Here is a 22,035-nt window from a genome sequence, read left to right on the forward strand (position 1 = left end):
TACTGAACACTGATTTGGTTAGTACATGAATTGTTTGATGTTATTTATGACCAGATAATTCTCGATATTTTATAGTTGTCGCGTAATTTTCCCCTTCTCGATTATCAGCGTGCGAATTTTGAGGAAAAAAAAAGAGGGAAATTACGCGAGTAAATACGGTAAATGTGAATTAGTGCCTTGTTAAGTGTTAAATTTGTTATTGCGATTGTTATTTGTTAATTTTGTAATTATTTATACTATATGTTGAAATTTTTTACATGTTGTATTTTGACATGTCCCATATCATGTACAGGGTTGTTTCCGATCTCTGATAACGAATTTGAATGACGTCATGTGCGTCAGGAATCACACCGACAGCTGAATTGCGGCGAGAGGTGACAGACCAGTAGTGAGTGATTTCATAACCAGAGTGCACGGTGTATCACAGTAGCAATGCCCAAGAAACTCGAGTCTTTTTGGGAGGGTACATAACAACTCTTTCCTATGCCAAGTATAGTTACGTGAAAATCATAAGAGCCTGCAAAAAACGTGGTTTCTTTATTTTCAAGAAAGGCATGTTGTGTGTACCTAATAAGACTGGCAAAGCTCGAATGGGATTAATTCCAGAGTGGAAAAAGCAAGCAAATCCACCTCCCGTCACAAGTCGCCGCACCCCACGAGATGATACAAATTAATTCCATTCGAGCTTTACCAATCTTATGAAGTACACAGAAGATGCCTTTCTTGGAAATAACGAAACCTCGTTTATTGCACACTTCTTTCATTTTCATTTAACTGTACTTGGCATCGGAAAGGGTTGTTATGTACCCCTCCCGAAAAGGCTAGATTTTCTTGGGAATTTCTGCTGTGAGACACCGTGCACTCTGACTATGAGATCACTCACTACTGGTCTGTCACCTCGCGCAACAGTTCAGCTGTCATGTGACTCCTGACGCACATGATGTCATTCAAATTCGTTATCAGAGCTCGGAAACATGATTAGTTGGAGGCAAGAAATGAATACGGTACGAATATCATTATCATCATCTTCCTAACAGGTGATGGTCCTAGAAGGACTGTTCCGGTCTACAAAAGTTTTCCCGCCATCTCTTCACAGGGCGACCCAGTGATCTTTTCCCTGTTGGTCTGTAGTTCGAGATCACTCGAGGAATCCTTGTTCTAGGCATACATTTGACATGGTGAAGCTATACCTGGTAAGGTTTATCTTGTCTCAGTAGCAATAAAACCAAGTCCCTCCAAATGAGGGTGGAGATTATAGGAGGGTTGTAAATTTTCAGTATTCCTTTCAAAACCTTGTTATTGTACAGGCTACCGGAACTCAGTTTCTTGAAAGACAAGCTCAGTGACGGAACTACACAGTACGAAGAGAGATATTTTGTAATTTTATTTTGCGCTACAGAATGTATCAACTAGTCCCTTCCGCCACTGGATGGATGGACGGCATCACTCCATTCCCCCATCGCCATAACAATACAGACGAAGTAAGACATATCTCCTTTCTCTCTCTTTTCACAGTGAGACAAGATACATCACACAGACTCTAGTATACGAATATAAATAAAATTAGTTTTATTAAAATTGTTGGTGAATGACGAACAGTCAATTACTCGCCATTAGTTAAAAAAAAATATTAAAATAATTTCGTGTCTGGTAAACTTACATTAATATGAAGTCTTATCAAAATTTACTTATTTCTACTGTAATGTATTTTAATTCTAGAATGTTCCAGAATCCTACTTGACACTGGTGCATCTACAACTACAACTACAACTACGACTAAGGGGGAACGTAGGTACATTACCAATACAACATCAACATCTCCATGCATCCATGCCTTTTGTCTTTGTTGTTGAGGTCTTGTCATGGCAGTCACTTTTTGTTGTTCTCAATTCTCGGCTGGAATGTCCCTAGATATGGGGAATGTTTGATGCCGAAGGAATAGCTGGGAGCCCAACTCTTGTCAAGATACACCTGCAGGGTCGGGATGTTAGTGGATTAGTCTAGTCTTGCTCGTTTCAACTACTTCAGCTCTAAGAGTAAATTAATTGAAACTTTAGTAATGTTTGATTTTAATACAGTAGCTACTGGTACCTGATGAGGATAAGAGATTAAAACTGTTAACTGTATGTTAACGTTGTGCAGTACAAATATGAAGCTTTTACTGTCTATTTAAGAAGCATTAATCACGTTAATTGACTCTTAAAGGCTTCCTCATATTCTGGATGTATTAGTGACAAAATCATTATTACTAAATAAAACAGTTTCTTCGGAAAACGTATTATGTGTCTTTCACGTGTTAAATTTTATTACCTTGTTAGACTAGACGGCATTTCGGAAGGCGGTTAGTTTCTATATGCGCCGTAGCATTTCTGGTATGTGACGTCACAGGCTTGTACAGTAGAACCAATCAGAATGAGTCTATAACAAGCACTTCCCGAGTTCGTTTGTTCACGTGTGAGTGTTTCAATACATTGAATAAGTAAAACTAACATTTACTGTGTGTATGTAAGGTAAATAAATGGAAGAAGAGACTGTAAAAACACAAGTATTACACAAGCAGGCGCGGAAAATAGTGTTTAAGGTGTATAATTATTTTAAAAACGTTAACGAGCAGAACGCTGCCGGCCATCTTGATGCGGGCTGCAACGTTGCCAATATGCAAGAAATGACTGCAGCAGCATATGGTGTGGGATTGAGAACCGTGTAAAGAATATTGTTAGTGAAGGAAAGAGGGTTTGTTTGGTGGCATGCTTACAGTAATCAACGGCTAAGTTAATTATTGTCTTTTGATAATTTAAATTCTCTTCTGCACTACTGGGTGTTCAGTTCAAAATGTGTCTTGGCTCGCTGTATGCCGTCATGTGGCTAGCTGATGAGCCTAGAGAATTCAATCTTCCTACACTTCCGCAGCTCAGGTGTATAATCTAAGAGGCAGAGAAGTTGGCTAGCAAGTACGGCGTTCATTCTGAAGAGTACGTGCCGATATGTATGGTAACGCCGGTAGTGGCAGGAATGTGAACTGTTTGGAAATACGTACTGTCGGGATATGGGGAGAGGGTTAAGACGATTACTTACGTATTTGTTGACATTAACTTCGACGGTCAACATGAACACGGAGCATTTGATTTGTGTTGTGGAATGTTACCGTACGCAACCGATGATAACAAATACCCTGCGTACGACTTGCCGGCGCAAAACACAGTTCGAAAGAGGTTATGGTAGCACACAGACCGTACAGACCGCCATCTGTTGCTACGACGTTCAAGTTATACCGTACACGTTCTCAAGTTCAGATTGAAGAACGCCTTAAATAATAGGCAACTTCTCTAACATATCAGCTGAAACTCGCTTCAAATCGGTGACCCAACAACAGTGACGTCATGACACACTTTGAAATGAACACCCAGTATTTGTATTACACGTGCGCGTGAAGTACGATGTGGCAATGTTGTACACTGCCTTGCTCTCTCTATCTGTCTCTCTCGACGCAAACGCTAGCAGACTACCGCCTTCTGAATTGCCGTCGACTCTAACATGTTTCGGCCTGCTATTAGCCATCTTCAGAACTGGTTGTTGCTGGTCTTGGCGTCTTTTGTTTTGTTTCCTGTGGGGGTGTGTTTGTGTAGTGTAATGTGGAGTCAAAGAGTGTGTGTTCTGAAATTGAGTTGTGTGTTGAGAATTTCGTTTGGATATGTTTTTGTGTGTCTGTATATTTGGTATTGTTCTAGTGTGTTTAGTCTCTGGCTTTTTGGTTGGATGTATAGAATTTCCATGTCTGTGTTGATATCTCTGAAGGTGTGGTTAGTATTTGTGATGTGTTCTGCACATGTGGAAGTGTTTTGTAATTTTGTTATGGCCCTGATGTATTCTTTGTAACGCGTTTGAAATGATCTGCCTGAATGTCCTATGTAGAAGTTGTTGCAGGTGTTACATTTGAGTTTGTCTACGCCTGTGTGATTGTATTTGTTTGTTTGTGTGTTGAGATGTTTTTGTAGAGTATTATTTGTTCTGTATGCGATGTTGTAATTTAATTTCTTGAATGAGGTTGTAATCTTGTGTTTGTTTTTGTTTTCGTATGTTAGTGCCAAGACCAGCAACAGCCAGTTCTGAACATGACCAATAGCAGGCCGAAACATGTTATCAAGGTAATAAAATTTAACACGTGAAAGGCACATTATACGCTTTCCGAAGTGATATAGTGTTAAAAGTTGTGTAATCAAGATGTATAATGAAACAGTTCCTATAAATAATAAGGATTTGGCAAATAGTCACTAAAAATTATCTGGCATTAGACATTTTGACGTAGAACTACGAATTTGTATTCGGCCCAATATGTCGTGAACCACTCGGTAACAATAAAGCCTAAAAACTTATTACATTAGAATTACTTATAAATTTTGAACAAATAAATACAGTGAAACGAAATTATACCACGCGTGGTCAAAGGCGTCCCGTAACTGTAAACATCCACACAAAACCGATTGAACCCTCAAGGCAGGCGAGACGGGTGGGGCAAAACATGCCTCGAAAATTCTGGCAGCCATTTTATGCTGAACTGAGTGAGATATCAATTGTTCCGGGAGTTTGAGGTGTTGACTGATTAAGCACGACAAGATCGATTAAATAAACGTAGAAAAATATGATCTGCTGTAAAATTGACCCTCAGTTTTCAAAAAGTAGTCTTGAAAATTTCTGAATTTCAATACCAGTCAAAATGTCTGTGAAGGTGTGACTTATAAAGTACAGTCTGATTCGTTTGGGTATAATAATATTAATTTATTATTATAAAGCTATTATGATAGTAGGAACACTTTCCTGCTGGTTATATTATGATTAAAAGATGGGAGTTTCCATTTATGACAATCAACAATGCATAATCTGAAAGGACAAATAAAAATCGTAGATGATTAAAATGTCTACTACAAAACAACAGCGGGCACAATGTGTTCTTTGGCATGCTAAATTTGAGAGTATTAAAAGAGTTCAAAGGGAATTTCGATGTGAGTATGGTGTGTGTAATGCACCTAAATATGATTCCATAATGTTGTGGTATCGAACAATTGTAGAAACAGGTTCTGTGTTAAAAAAACATGCAGGAGATCGCAGGCAAAACCCAGTATGAGAAGCAGCTATCTCTTGGCTTGGCCCACAAACTCCCCAGATCTAACCTCTCCTGACTTCTTCGTGTGGGGTTTTGTTAAAGACATTGTCTAGTCACAGAAACCCAGGAACATTGATAATCTGAGAGTAAAATTTACTCAAGCTTTTTAACAAATCACCCCTCTTATGTTACAACGGACATGGGCTGAATTGCATCACCGTTTTGAGTTGTGCAGGGTGCGCAATGGGGGTCATGTTGAGCTCTGAGGAATCTCCCATCTTTCAGTGTTGTATGCACAAAGTTTCAACAAATAAAGTTCAGTAGTAAATGTTTTACGGTGTTTTTATTTTATCCATACTCAAACGGATCATCCTGTAGATAATTTCCGCATACTTTTAAATGTATAAAAAACATGCATTTCGCATACAAATCCGGGCTCTAGTTATCAGTAATCCCATAGTCCGGGTTAAGATCATGGTGTGGCGTGCTGTACTTGTACAAGAGTGCGGTCGTTCGGCTACCCAATCATTCACAGAATAGGAGTGGTATGTACAATAAGCCTCAGGCTGCAGTGTAAGCCTTCAGGTTCCTCTTCCGTACAAGAGAGAGAGAAAAAAACGTAGTTCTACGTCATCAACTTTCTGGCTTATTTCACTAGTAAGCCAATGCTGTCTCTGATGTTTTTTAGCATTAATTTATCAAACAGCAAGATTTGAAGGTATCTAATACAAAAACATGATAGCTAGTGAGGTTTGGGATTGATTGTAGTAACATTTCATATTAATTATGTAACATTTTTTATCTCTGTTCTCAAATACTGATGGTAGCCTACATGTAAAAAAAAGTACTGTACCTACCTATACATCATGTAGTAGGCCTACAACTTGAAGGGGGTGACGGGTAAAATTTCTATTTTCTACATTTTTCAAGCTACATCCTTGATTTTTCGTACACATAATCACGGTGTGATAGATAATGATGTGATGAAGTTTCATTTCTCTGAGTCAATTAGTTTCTGGGTTTTTAAGAAAAAATATTTTGAAAAATGTGCATAGGCTATTTCAAACTGGAAAGTGTCGCTCAATTTTTCAGTAAAATGTCTGAATTTTTTTTTTGCAAGACCAGTGACATATTTAGAAAAAACACCACTCATTAATTTTCCTATATCTTTACTACAAAACGGGAGAAAAAAAATTTTATAACCACTGCACACCTAAAAATAGAAATTTTTCATTGCCACTATAAATATTTCATTTTTTATTTCAAAAAGTATTTATTTAATAATAATACAAAACCCATGCGCTATTTCGTTAATCATAGTGTATAGAACATGCAGTAAAAATTTAATGTTCCTAGCATAAAAATTGTAAGAGTCTTTACACTTCGAACAACTTTTAGATTTCGCATAGAATTGAAGTTCAAGGGTGCAGCCATTTATATTATTGCGTAATTTTTATGCTTTCGAGCGCCGCAAGAATTGAAACTTGCTTTCAGGGGCGAGCTAAAGTTTTTCTGTATATATTATATTTTATGTTACGATTATTAAATAAATAAATAAATAAATAAATAAATAAATAAACGAACGAAGGAAAGAAGGAACAAACAAACAAACAAACAAACAAAAAACAAACAAACAGACAAACAAACAAATAAATAAATAAATGAACGAATGAACGAACGAATAAACGAAAAAAAAATAAATGAATGAATGAATGAACGAACGAACAAATAAATGAACAAACAAACAAACAAACGAACCAAACAAACAAACAAACAAATAAACAAACAAACAAACAAATAAATGAACGAACGAATAAATAAATAAATAAATAAATAAATAAATAAATAAATAAATAAATAAATAAATAAATAAATAAATAAGTAAATAAATGAACGAATGAACGAATAAATAAATAAATAAATAAATAAATAAATAAATAAATAAATAAACGAACGAACGAATAAATAAATAAACGAAGGAACGAAGGAACGAACGAACGAACGAACGAACAAACAAACAAACAAACAAACAAACAAACAAACAAACAAACAAACAAATAAATAAATAAATGAACAAATGAACGAACAAACGAATAAATAAACAAATAAATAAATAAATGAACGAATGAACGAACGAATAAATAAATAAATAAATGAACGAATGAACGAACGAATAAATAAATAAATAAATAAATAAATGAACGAATAAATAAATAAATAAATGAACGAATGAACGAACGAATAAATAAATAAATAAATAAATAAATGAACGAATAAATAAATAAATAAATAAACGAATGAACGAATAAATAAATAAATAAATAAATAAATAAATGAACGAATAAATAAATAAATAAACAAATAAACAAATAAATAAATAAATAAATGAACGAATAAATAAATAAACAAACAAATAAATAAACAAATAAATAAATAAATAAATGAACGAATGAACGAACGAACGAACGAACGAATAAATAAATAAATAAATAAATAAATAAATAAATAAATAAATAAATGAACGAATAAATAAATAAATAAGAGATTGCCGATTCATTTTTTACAAGGAAATGAAAATACGATTTTTGATTGAAAACGACCAAAATTTCACCTGTCACCCCCTTAAGAAAGGTATGAAAATTCCCTACAAAATTGTAATAGAGAAACATGCTGATATTTTAATGATAATTATTAATATTATAGAGAAGTAAAAAAAATACTACTTATAGATTATGATTTTTCTGAAAGGGAACAAATTAAGGCAGGGTATCCTATTAACTCAATACAGAAATGAAGTTTCTAGGAAATTTTTCATTAATGAAAGCAGCTGGGTTTTCCGATTTTCTAAGTGAAGATTTTATTATAAAAGTTAAATAAAGTTTTAGACACACATTTCTAATTGAGTATTGTATACCTATTCAGTTACATTTACGTAAAGGCTTAGCTTTACCGGTATCTCTCTAGAACACAGGCTACTCTTGAAACCACATAAATCACAATTCGTACTTCATATATCTTTCCAAAAATTTATATCCATAATTTTGTATTTTGTATTATACATCTGCTTGACAATTAGGTACATTATACAAGGTTTTATGCACATTTAATATGCAAAATAAGGTGCAATGGAGGAAATAAGGTAAGTCACTAATGAAATACATATCGAGGAGTGTGAAATAAAGGTATATTACGTTTCTACTATATTAAAAATAGTATATTACGATGCAAGGTTGGGAAATGCTTTTACAAAATCGAGGAAAAGTTTGAAAAACTCGCTCTGCTCGTTTTTCAATTTCCAAGATTTTGTAATATACTTCACAAACGTGTATTGTGCAACATTTCTTGCACTATCATATTTTAAAAATTGCAAATACAATATATTTTGCATTGAAAATTTAGAGCAATATTATTCCAAAACCTTCGCAAAACTGCAGTGTAATGGTAACTAAGTAACAATAAATGCACTGTAAAGGTAAGCGTTCACTACATCGTATCGCACTCATCGGACGAATCGCACGGATCGGAAAAAGTCTGTCTTTGCTGTAATTGTTATGTAACCGCGTTCACTACATCGTATCGCACGCATCGCCTCTCGGCAAATCCGTCCATGTTTCTCGGATGAGCAACTTTTCCGATGCGTGCGATCATGGCCTTCTTTAATAAGTCAATTTTAATTGGTCGACAGTTGCTATTATGTTGTGCCATGTTCAGTGTCGCGCCAAAATGGCAGACGGAAAACTTATTTGGCTTGTAGAAAATTGCGAAGAATTATATAATTTGAGGCGTTCCCATTACAGTAACCAAGTCATTTCTTACACACACACATATATATATATATATATATATATATATATATATATATATATATATATATATATATATATTGTGTAACCAATATTTCATTCGTTTCTTCCTCTTCAATTAAGAGGCATGAAGCAATTACAAATTCTTATTTGCTAACAGTCATATACAGTAATTAATAGACCTAACCTCAACTCCTCTGTTTTCAGCAATGTCAATATCGTACGACGTCATGTTTTAAACAGCTGATAGGGGAATCCAATGAGGTGGAGCCGTTACAGTGAACGCACTGCACTTAAAATCAGGGGCGGTTATTCAGGTGAAGTAGGTGAAGTGTCACTTCACGTATTTACGTGTAAAACACAATTTTATCTCATATTAATAATTAATTCCAGTTATTACCGATACCGTATTTCTAAAATAAAAAAAAGTTTTCTTTTCAGTCGTTATAAAGAGTGTTTAGTTGTATAAATACTAACTGTAACCGTCCGTCGAATAGAATAATGCCAACTGTTACGAGCGCCGAGCGGTGACTATTGGAACTTAGTACAATACTGCAGAGGTGAAATTATTTGGGCTCCCATTCTCATACAGCACTTGGTTTCCATGGTAACGCGACGTCACGCACTAAAGAAAGATTGTATGAGTGAAGTGCATTTCTGAGTCTTTCAGTTACGGAAAACTGCCAGACTTGTTGTAGGCGAAATAACCAGTTTGCACATCTAAAGGCCCATTCACAATGAAAATTAAACATAAACATAACGTAAGCATAAAACCATGTGTCCATGTTATTTAATGAAGGCATTCACAATGAATTACATAAGCATAAACTTAATCTTTCATGCTTATGTTTATGCGATTTGGAAGCAGTACACAAGCGGAAAGCGTGTTTTCACTTTTTGTTTAACATCTCATGGGCTTTGCCTACAGGCAATATTTTGATCTATTGGCAGAGATGATAGCTAGGCGCGCAACATGGAATCATATGACGAAAAGTTGATTATTTTACATCTCCGTTTCTTTGATTTCAAGTCCACACCTGTGGAGTAACAGTCAGCGCGTCTGGCCGCGAAACCAGGTGGCCCGGGTTCGAATCCCGGTCGGGGCAAGTTACCTGGTTGAGGTTTTTTCCGGGGTTTTCTCTCAACCCAATACGAGCAAATGCTGGGTAACTTTCGGTGCTGGACCCGAGACTCATTTCACCGGCATTATCACCTTCATATCATTCAGACGCTCTAGATGTTGATACAGGGTCGTAAAATAACCCAATAAAATAAACTTTGATTTCAAGTATTGAAAGCCATATACTGATGCCATTGTACTTATTAGAAACATAAATTGAATAGCTACATCGTCAGTCATTGTGCAATTCTCCATTTTTATGTAATAGATTCTGTAGTTTTGTTGATTCGGTATGTTTGTTTCCACATACGTGTTATGTTTACGTTATGTTTAATTTTCATTGTGAATGGGCCTTGGCTACTTAAGTTTGTGGCATATGTTTATGTGCTTATGTTAATGTTTACGTTATGTTTAATTTTCATTGTGAATGAGCCTTAACGGTACTAATAATAGAGAAGGGTTGAAGCTGGTCTCCAAGGCCGGGGGCTATTGTTTAAGGGCTGTGACATTTTACAGTATACACTACCTGACTCGAGAATAGTATCCTCAATTCTTGTTTCCAAGCATCCACCCCTGCAGTGGTAAATTAGCTGGCTTTATGTTATTTTATCAGGAATACACCCCACATACATTCGCAAAGTTTAAAAGTTGTTTTCCGCCGCGTGTATTATTTCTTCTCATGAGCTCATGATCTTACCAGTTTTGTTCCAACGCTTGTATTTGAAAGTTTAACGCGCGCGTAAATGTAAGCATGTAGTTTAATACTGCGTACGTATATATTAACTTATTATTTAATGTATTGAGAATATATTAGTGATAAGTGTACATAGTGTATTAATCAGTGGCGACTCCTGCATATTTCTTAAGAGGAGGAAAGAAGTTAACAGCACTAAATGACACCTTCTTGAATGAAACATGCTACAAATTAGCCTACATGCACACATGTAAGACCAGGTAGTGTTGGGGTTGGCCTTCCCTTCTGTATAGCAATAATCTGTTCTTGTAAACCGAGTTTCCTAAATTGTCCAAAATATATTAAGTTTCCACTTCCATTCATTGTTGAATAATTGGGCAAATTAACAATTACAAGGAAATTCACAACCTCGTAGCATTTTTCGAGCACACTACAGCATCACACATGTTGGAAGAGACCAGCTACTAACTCGTAACCGGAACCGTTTTATGGCAATGGAAATGGGAATGGGAAATAATCTGAGGAAAGCGAGAACACTGCACCCACCCACGTGGTCTGTGTTGCCACATGTACATTTTACAAGTTCAGTATCACATCCTTTTGAAGAATGTCAGTTCTTGTAAAGTCATACTATCATTATTGTTCAAAGTTGCCGGTGGCCGATTAATTTTTTATGTTAAAATGATGTAGTTTGGAGTACCTACTTTCAGTTTCAAATATATTTGTACAAAACTGACAACTTGGCTGTTACTCTGTCTAGTAAACAATGAATAGAAGTGAATTTCATGGGCCAACTACGTAGAACTACTTCCTCTTTGTTTTACATAAACCCGACTTTAACTTTAAAAAATCCACGAAAGTTTCAAACCATGAATAGTAGCCTATATAAAGTGCAATGAATAATATTTTTGATTTATAATTTAAAAAAAGTTTACATGGTGTCTTTCATAGCGTTGTTGAATGCAGCATCGTTAGGTGGCAGCAGTAGCGAGCTTGCTGCACGACCAGTCAGTTTCTATTTCCCGCCCATGCCCTGATTCAGAGGAGGATCTCCTCCCTCTCCGTTCATTTACTTGCTTTAAAACTCTGCTTCTCTCTCTGGCCGCTAGTGCGCTGTTGTCTATGTGTGTTAACTGCAGTAGAGGAGGAATGGAGTGCCTTTCCTCCACACAGACAATCTCGCATCTTTTTCACAGTTTTCTACAGCACATGAGCGCGCATCGTTTAAAACTCGATCAACCGAGTTTTTCTTATAGCTGTAAACTTAAAAATGATCGAATCTTCCTCGAATTTCAAGGCACATATTTTATTTGGTATTTCTTTCAAAAGAAGAAAATGTGAGGAGGACGTTCCTTCCTTCCGTCCCCCGAGGAACCGCCACTGGTATTAATCCTACATCATAGTGTATATTATATGTTTAATCACTATAGTGCTATTATACAAATACTTAGGTACTAGTACATAGAAAATGTTGATAAATGAGTGCGAAATATGTATCCCGAAAATGACACGGTTTGTAATTTATTAGAAATGTCGTTTTGTAGACTTAAATATGAGGATAAAAAAGATGTCTTAAATTCTGGACGACCTACAGTTCCATTTGTTATTTGCTTTTAAAAGTGCTATGAAAATACAGAAGTTGTATAAAATAACTTAAAAAAATTCTTCCGATGAAAGAAGCTTTTCTGTTTAAAAAGATTGAAAATTTCACTCGGAAAGCTACATCACAGGAGAGACTTTCATTATTAGCCCCATATCTTTGCATAGAGATATACTGTCCACCAGCAGTTAAACTCAGAAGACAATATCGACAGGTTTGCTGCTTTAAAATGTAAGAGGATTGACTTGGTATGCAAGAAATTGGGTGAGTCCTGAAATAAATTAATTTTCCTGTTTGCATGTGTTCTAGAACTATTAAAACTGTACGTAGTTTACGAATAGTAGGCCTACTTATTATATTGGTGAAACTGTTCATGCATTTGTGTACGTGAACAGCACTTCACCTATTTTTTTTTACGGCGAGCCGCTACTGCTTAAAATATCCGTTGCGTGCGATTCGTACGAGGAGTGCGATACGATGTAGTGAACGCTTACCTTAATGGATCTATTTCAGTATAGTTTTATGTTATGAAGAATGGTTTCCATAGCAACAAGTTTTTTATGTGGGAATTCTAACTTTCAAGGCCTAATAACAGCTGTAAATACATAAAAAAGCACGATCGTGCAAAAAGATATGTTACAATACTTCCACTGGACAGCAAGAATTACTTATTACGAACATTTTAGTTTACATATAGAAAATATGAATTAGGCCTACATTAAAATTAATACTCATGCAGTTTGTGCAAGAATAATGTAAGAACAACAATTAATATTTAAGCTGTAAATGCAATAAAGGGCACAAGCATAATTTTAATGAAGTTAGTTCTTTATAACACACACTGTTTTGACATGCATATTTATCACATCTAGCATCATTTTAACATGCGCTCATTTTTTAAAAGTGGGAATGCTTTACCTTCTCTGGAGAGTGGGCACCTGGACCAGGTTTCTGCGTGGAATCAGAAGGCAGCTGGTAGCGAGAGCTGATAGAATATGCTGGAGCCTTAGCCTTGTAGTTGTCTGCCCTAGCGTCGTTGTATGTTCCAGGTCCTGGAGTCAAAACACGGTCATCTTGTTGTACCTTTTGTCTCCCCGAAATAGTAAAAGCGGGGGCTTGTTTCTTGTTACCCTCTTTTGTTTGACCAAGAACAGTTGGGATGTTGTAAACGTTAGGCGCTGCAGGTTAGAAAAAAAAAACCAATCTCAGAATTTTGACTTCCCAACTGATAAGAAAAATAAAATTTGATATTTTCAAACTAAAAATTTTCTACTACTACTTTCTACTGATTTTTTATTTTGGATTGAGGGTAATGTATAAAAAAAGGCAACAGAATAATCAGGGCTGGAAAAATATTTCCAGATCTTATGGCATTAAAGTAAAGATTTTTAAGGGTACTGGTCATTTATATGCAGCATATTATCGTCTTTTTTTAATTTGGTTTTTAGCCCCTATATTTCAACGCACTGAAGTCTGGAAATTTTCCAGCCCCAGAAACAAAAATGAACAGAACAATTCTTTATTCACAATGTATATCAAAATATTTACAAGTCATACTGTTACAGCTGTTAGATATTTGTTAATTGAATTCATATACATATTGTTATCATTACACATATTAAACATCCAGCTATAGCAATACTGTATAGGCAGGTTAGTGTAACATATGGGAGTTATTTACATTTACTTGTTAGTAGAGCCTGAATTTGTATGTAAAACACAATGTATAGTAACTAGACCACGGAACTTCATGAAATTGCATGTTTTTATCGATCTGACATATTGAGAAAGTAAAAGTGGATTTTTGCCGATCATGGTTTTTACGTTAGAATGAAGCCAATTTTATTTTGCGCAATAAATACATATTTCGAGGGCTTTCCCTTTTAAATGCATATATATTTTTGAGAAAGTAAAAGTGGATTTTTGCCGATCATGGTTTTTACGTTAGAATGAAGCCAATTTTATTTTGCACAATAAATACATATTTCGAGGGCTTTCCCTTTTAAATGCATATATATTTTTGAGAAAGTAAAAGTGGATTTTTGCCGATCATGGTTTTTACGTTAGGATGAAGCCAATTTTATTTTGCACAATAAATACATATTTCGAGGGCTTTCCCTTTTAAATGCATATATATTTTTGAGAAAGTAAAAGTGGATTTTTGCCGATCATGGTTTTTACGTTAGAATGAAGCCAATTTTATTTTGCACAATAAATACATATTTCGAGGGCTTTCCCTTTTAAATGCATATATACTTTTGAGAAAGTAAAAGTGGATTTTTGCCGATCATGGTTTTTACGTTAGAATGAAGCCAATTTTATTTTGCACAATAAATACATATTTCGAGGGCTTTCCCTTTTAAATGCATATATATTTTTGAGAAAGTAAAAGTGGATTTTTGCCGATCATGGTTTTTACGTTAGAATGAAGCCAATTTTATTTTGCACAATAAATACATATTTCGAGGGCTTTCCCTTTTAAATGCATATATATATATATATATATATATATATTTATTTTGCATGTTTAAATGCTTATTAGGGCCTAGAAATGAACAACGATCGAGAAAGCAAGACTAACAGCGCCCGCAAAGCCGAAAACCCGCACGACAATGCTCTATATGTCGCGTCGTTGACGTAAAGACTGCTTGAGAGTGTTTCGAGACGCCGAGATTGATCACTCCCGAAGTCCTGAACGTCAAGCAGCCTTGAATCGCCACAGTTGTTTATACCTGACTGAAATTTTATCTACTTTGGCAACTATTATATATGTATAAACAATCAAGTAGCCTATTTGAAACATCATCTCTACCTTTCAGTGTATAATAATCCGTTCCCCAGTCTTTATTTAATTACTAGGCCCTTATTGAAAGGCTAGGAATTTTCTTTTCATATGTTTGAGATCAAGTGTGCAATCTCAATTAAAAAGATATTTACATTATGTTTTATGTTTCTTAGAAATGCAAATTTATTTGATATATATTTTTTTCTATTTATATAACCATAGATAATATCATATAATAGAACCAGAACATTTTGATAACTAAGATACTGTTCTGTTTTGTGTTTTTGTCTCATTTAAACATTTATAATGTTATTTATTTCAATGATGTATGTTATTCACATTTACGAAAGTAAAGTCGACCAAATGCTATTTCGAGAATGATTAGCGAGACTCGAAGCGGAAGAGAATGACGACACGAGATTCGAAAGACAAATGCAACGAATACAGCTAGCGAGAGCGATAGTTAGTTTTGTTCATCTCTAATGCATATAATTACTAACATCTTTCCTTGCTTTGCCCGATTTATTATATAATTTGAAAATTTCTCTCCGATAAAAATAAGAATAATTTCCAAGAAATATAAAAAATTATGTGACGAAAGACTCTCTGGAACGAGCTGTCTCATGTGGCTGCTAACGTCTCCACTGTGGAGAGTAGAATCACCATGCTGGAGAACGTGGGTACTTCCCTATTAGAATCCTCCGCAGTTGTGCGAAAGGTAAAAGACTCAATGGTTCGATGACAATTTTTACTTTAAATTATTTTCATTTTTGTCGTATTAAACCAAATAATCTTCTGAAGTGTGTTTTTACTGCATATATTTTAATTTTTTACGCATATTTCCATAGTTTTTACTACATATTTGCAGGCATATTTTCAGGTTATTTAATGCATAAAGTTTCGTGGTCTAATAATAACATTGTAGTAGTACTGGTATTTAACTTTAAGGATCATACCAATGAGTAGAAACTTACATATCTTATAACTATTTTATAAGTCTCTGATTGTAAGTACGTAAGAGAAATCAACAATAACATGCGAGTCTGTGTATCTATAGTCGCGACGCTGTTATTCCCGGCGTGACTCCTCCTCTTTGCTTACACCTTAGAAAGTGAAGGCTCTATAAAGTCTAGGTAGGTAGTACCGTTCGCCATTTTTGTTCTTTCGTTGCCGAACTACCAGAGGAGGAATCTATTTGCCACACTGTTAAACATTATCATGTCGTAGCTCCTATGATAATAAATCAAACGCACTGTAATTGAGAAAATAATTTAGCAGCAAATAACGTCCTCGTGTGCTTTCTTCAAACGCCAACGAAAGAGCCAAAATGGCGGGTGATTATATTAAGTATTTATCGAGCCTTAGGAAATGCATAACGTCATCAGGAGCGAATCACAAGACCCACACGGTTAAATGTAGCTGACCTCTAACGTGATTGGCTGCCGGAAATAAGAGCGACGGGACTATAGGTGCGAAAATGTATCCCTACGTTTCACTCTCTCATATATTCAATCTTCCAAAACCCAGAGCTCACTTCCAAAACCATTAAGCTGCCACTCCACATGCTTTCTGAAGAGCAAAGCGTTCCTTTTCGATGACAGAAAATGATGTAGCAGCATGAAATAAACATTTGCATAAGTGTTAAAGATTACATAAATATTACACAAAAACAGACACGAAAAATTCCCTCAGAATCTAAATTGACTGAAGATACGAACAAAAGCAGTTTAAGTAATTTTATATAAAAGTAAACACTTGTGTGTGTGTTTTTTTAGTATTTGGTAGGAACTTGTAGGCTACGTGCACAATACTATGTTTACTATAGGAGACCAACTTTTGGTCACAAAAATACGGAAGACTTCGGAATGACAAGTTTTGGGGGAATTTTTTTTTAGATATAAAGCCAGGATTAATTAATTATAGAAGTGTATAATATGTTTATAATATAAAACTGTCAATTTAATCATAACATAAATATGATTTAGGTTACAATATAGAGTAGGCTACAATAATATTTTGAAATAGGCGTGTCTTTTAGTTTTAACTTATTTATAGGGTAAAGGTTGGTAAACTGTGATATGAGTAATATTGTGATGGTTATTTTTGAGAATTTATTACAATTTTACTGAGCGAGAGAAAGAATGGTTTTATGCGTCAACGTATTAAGGAAATGTTCATGGACAAGTTTCTGCACAAAACCGTCCTTTTCTCGGTCAGCAAAATTGTAATAAATTCTCAAAATTAACTATCGCAATATTACTCGTATCACAATATTACCAACCTTTACCCTATTTGTCAACAAGATGCTGCAGAACATTTATTTTTTTTCTTACTATACAAATTAAAAAAACTCTTTACAATCTTACGTGCATACAGTTACACCAAAGAATACAGGATCGCCGGAAAAGAAACTGTATTAATTGGTGCCTATCAAACTGTCGACATTAATGCCAGTTGTTTACATCTAAGTCAAAATATATTCGGTGGGTATTATTACATCACATTTAAAAATTAGTGATCAAGAATGATAAAGAAAAAATATGGCAAGATTAGGAGATCAGTACGGGAGCCCGTAGAATAAAAAAAAATAGCTCAAAACGCATCACAATTTAAATATTGACTATTGTATAATGAACGCTATAGTTAACAAAATTTTCTCTTTATTCATGTTCAACTTAAAATGTTGGTAATGTTTTGTTTAATATATACACTGACAAAGCCATTTCTTTTTATAATTTTCCTTTAAATAATGCACCATTTCAACACAAATCATGCATGATTCATGTAGACATCTTACAGGTCTACAATGAGTGCATTGGGCTTATACGTCAGGGATCCGAATCCAAATCCTGGTGGATTCACCCTGAATTTATAACTTGTGATGGGCAAGCCCGTGAGTCAGGCAACATAGGGTTTTCTCTGGGTACTCCGGTTCTCCTGTGACATCACAACATTTCTCCATCATTTGTTACGAGTGTAAAGTGAGAACACCGCCTATGGTGCAATCTGGAGAGTCCCTGGCGAACTAAATGGTTTACACATCTCGGAACTAGTGACATCTATGAGCGAAGCTCGTAGCGTCAGGGCGAATAACGACAAATTAAGGGTCCTACCATTGCACAAACAAAATAAATAAAAATGAAATAAATGTTTAAAATTTTAGGCATAATTTTTTTGATATCCTTTTACAGAAAAAATTAAGCCTCTTTTTTTCTCTATTTCCGTAATTTTGGAGAGTCATTTGTACGGAAATCTGTAAGTCCTAAAGTTCTTACTTGAAATAGTACATATATAATTTTTTGTATTATATTCCTTATGAATCATTTTCGGAATATGTATGATAAGACTTTCCTGTGTTAACAACTTCTACATAGGACAAACAGGCAGATCGTTTCAACCACGTTACAAAGAACACATCACAGCCATAACAAAATTACATCACAAATGCTAACCACACCCACAGAGACATCAACACAGACATGGAAATACTACACATCCAACCAAAAAGCCAGAAACTAAACACACTAGAACAATATGAAATATGTTGTTGTTGTTTTCTAATAGCAGGCATTTGACAATGAAGTCATTTTACCTCTTGCACTCCAATATTTTTCAAAGATATTATCATGACCAGCCATTGAAGCACAGATTTTGAGATGTTCCGAATCCATTTCTTGGTTTGAGTTGCACAATGGGCAGTTAGGGGACTGATATATTCCAATTCTATGCAGGTGTTTGGCCAAACAATCATGGTCTGTTGCCAATCTAAATGCAGCTACAGACGATTTTCGTGGTAAATCGGGAATTAACTGTGGATTATGATGCAGAGAGTTCCATTTTTTCCCTTGGGATTGTGTTATCAAATTTTGTTTGTTGAAGTCTAAGTATGTAGATTTAATAAATCTCTTCACAGAGTAATACGTAGATTTAGTAACAGGTCTGTAAGTAGCAGTGCTGCCCTTCTTTGCTAGAGCATCCACATTCTCATTTCCCAGGATTCCACAATAGGATGGTATCCATTGGAATACAATTCTTTTATTGAGTGATATTAATTGAGAGAGCATTTTAGTTATTTCTGCTGTTTGAGACGAAGGTGTGTGTCTAGAGACTATTGATAGAATAGCTGCTTTGGAGTCTGACAATATAACTGCATTCCTAAATTTATTGATGTGGCATAGAAGATTCCTGAGAAATATGAAATATACAGACACACAAAAACACACCCCAACGAAATTCTCAACACACAACTCAACCACAGTCTAATATATACAGTCGCGCAACTTCAACACTTTTTTTGCCAACATTCGCGACACTAGCGCCCAAGCGGCAGGCAAGGCACTGGTCATAGTCTCGTTCAGCCAGCACGTGCTGTAATGGGATGCGAGATGTTATAATAACGTTTTAATCATGTGTCGGAATAAAGGCAATGTGTGCAATGACGAAAATCGCAGTAACAACAAGTTTAAATCTCCGAATTTGTCGTTCTTCAGATTCCCTAAAGACCAAGAGAAAACCATAACTCAGTCATAACCAATAATCCACGTTGTAGGTAGCCTACGTATTGTGTTCTATAAAACATTATTTTATTACTTATCAGTTACCTATTTGTATGTCAGGAAGGACAGTTTAAATAAAAACAAAGTAAATACCTGTTACAGTATATAATTTTTTTGCAGAGATCATGTGTGTAAATGTGTAACCATTCCGATTTTGGATAATATATCTACAGTTTTTAATGCAAGTAATTCCATAATTTTTGTATTCGTGTTTTTTTCTTTACATTTTTCAAAAGTTGAATGTTATATAGCATTCAAGTAGGTATCATGGTGTTAATTTTGCAAGAATTCATGGAGTATAATCCTTTTGTAAAATAGTCACTTCTTGAATAAATCCAGACTGTGTCGAAAAATTTCTGATGTGTTGGTGTAGATTCATGTGGCAGACGTATTAAGTTCTCAAGAAATAAAAGAGCCTTTTTAAATTTAATATAAAAAGCAATCTTTTCTGTAATAATTTGCATGACTGTTATTGGTGCTGATTTTACATTCCCAGTGATTATTTGAGCCATTCAGTGCAGAAGTGGTGTAAGTCAAAATCAGGTAATGAGGTTCAAAGTAAAAATTCTGTAAAATAGAGCGCAAAGTAGCAATTAATATATCCTTCGTGCTATTCACTGACTATTACTAGTTTAAATACATTCTATATTAACTGCCACTTTGCGCTGTATTTTACAGAATGTTTACTTTAACCCTCATTACCCATTTTTGACTTACACCACTTCTGCTCTGAAAATAAAATTAGGCCTACATTTTCTGAGTTAATTGAAGTTACAATTTTTTCAACAAAATTGTGTGTTCATTTATTTGTTCTCACCTATGTCATGTTAACAGTAAGTGCATGTAAATTACGTATTATATAGGTAGGATATGTTAAAATCATGCAGTATGTGTGAAAACTGGAAATGTAGCCTAATGTAAAATGCGGTAAACTTCCCATAAAAATTTAAACCATAACATCAGCACTATTTGTGACTCAAAATAATAAAGGAAATACCGGTTCTTAAGAAATGGAAAAATAATGAACTTCATATTAATGTTTAAATCCTCTCCTTTTCTTTATTTTCAAGTTTATCACAGCGGCCGAGTTTACCCAAATTTGCGGTATGCAAAATAGTTAATTTCTCAGGAAATAGGGAGAGGAGTTCACCACGCGATGTACCCTACGAGATATTCCCTACAATTTTGAAGCTAGTAATTTTTACTCTTCTCACAGGAAATACAAAGTTCCAATGATTCATAAATATATTTAGGAATGAATTGAATTAACCGACCACGCAACGAACAATTATATTATTTCAAACCATGATACGTGATCAGGGCCATGATTTAGTTGTAAGGAGCAGAAAGAATTACGTTTATTCCCAGCTTCTGAAACTTGTAGATTAACTGCGTGTGAAATTCTTCCAGGATTCTAAAGTAGAATTAATAAGAACCATATACACTTATTTTATAGCATAAAAATATAAAATAAATTACGCAAAACCCGTTTTCTGATGTGTTATCATATGTCGTGTGCACACTTTTAACTTGCCTGCCGCTAGAGGGCTACTGTCGCACCAGCTGTCAAATGTTGGCATATTTTATACGTATGAGTTGCGTGACTGTATCTATTAGACTGTGACTCAACTTCAAAACACACACACTCTTTGACTGTACACTATACCAAAGGAACACACCCTCATAGGAAACAAAACAAGTGGCGCCAAGACCAACAACGACCAGTTCTGAAGATGACCCATAAATATGTTGAAACATGTAAACGAGGTACGTTGAAATTTAACACAGGAAAGTCTTACCATACATATTCCGAAGTGATACAGTGTTAAAAGTTGTGTAATCAAGATGTATAATCATTTTCGATTTAACTAAACATGAATACCGGTAAAAGAATCCATCCAATAGCTTAGAAGAATGTCGCGCACACACACACACACACGCACGCACGCACACGCACACGCACGGCAGATGGAGATAGAATCCGGCGTGCTTACGACCATTTTTTCAATATTAGTTATGCTGAAAACGTGACATTTTCGTAAAAATATCGAAAGTGACTTTCTTTAAGCATTATAACATGTTTTATAGTACTTCCTATAAAGATGAAGTGAAAACAGACATTTAACATTCAAGATTTTCTAATGAATATAATTTTTTCTACACACCTCAAATAAAAGTAATGGTTCTTACTTCAGTTAAGTTTTTAGAACAACTGATAGTCAAAAGCGAAGGCCACCCATGTAAACACAAGCAACTTTGATGTGCTTTGTTAGGAGTTTAGTGTGCTTACAATTTCTCAGAAGTTGCTCCATCTTCTTTGTGATAAAGAGGCTGCAAAGAGAGTTAGTGAGGTTAGTCAGAGACAGAAAGGCACTC

At 34.9% G+C, this 22,035-nt stretch overlaps 1 protein-coding gene across 4 annotated transcripts in view; it reads right to left on the minus strand.

Annotated features, from left to right (window-relative positions):
* Positions 1–22,035, minus strand: part of LOC138698501 (uncharacterized) — a 149,443-nt gene that overhangs the window by 16,866 nt on the left and 110,542 nt on the right. For 2 of the 4 annotated variants that reach the window (XR_011331882.1, XR_011331884.1), the window contains 2 exons: positions 13,237–13,496; positions 1,802–1,971 (listed from right to left, as the gene is read on the minus strand). Coding sequence is in view for 1 of the 4 variants with exons in the window: in XM_069824479.1 (XP_069680580.1) it covers positions 13,237–13,496 (260 nt within the window). In the remaining 3 variants the exon portion in view is untranslated. The remainder of the gene's footprint in view (positions 1–1,801; positions 1,972–13,236; positions 13,497–22,035) is intronic. The other 2 variants (XR_011331883.1, XM_069824479.1) reach the window with 2 other exon arrangements.

Source organism: Periplaneta americana, chromosome 4 (assembly GCF_040183065.1).
Source record: "Periplaneta americana isolate PAMFEO1 chromosome 4, P.americana_PAMFEO1_priV1, whole genome shotgun sequence".
In the NCBI taxonomy this organism is placed as follows: Eukaryota; Metazoa; Arthropoda; class Insecta; order Blattodea; family Blattidae; genus Periplaneta; species Periplaneta americana.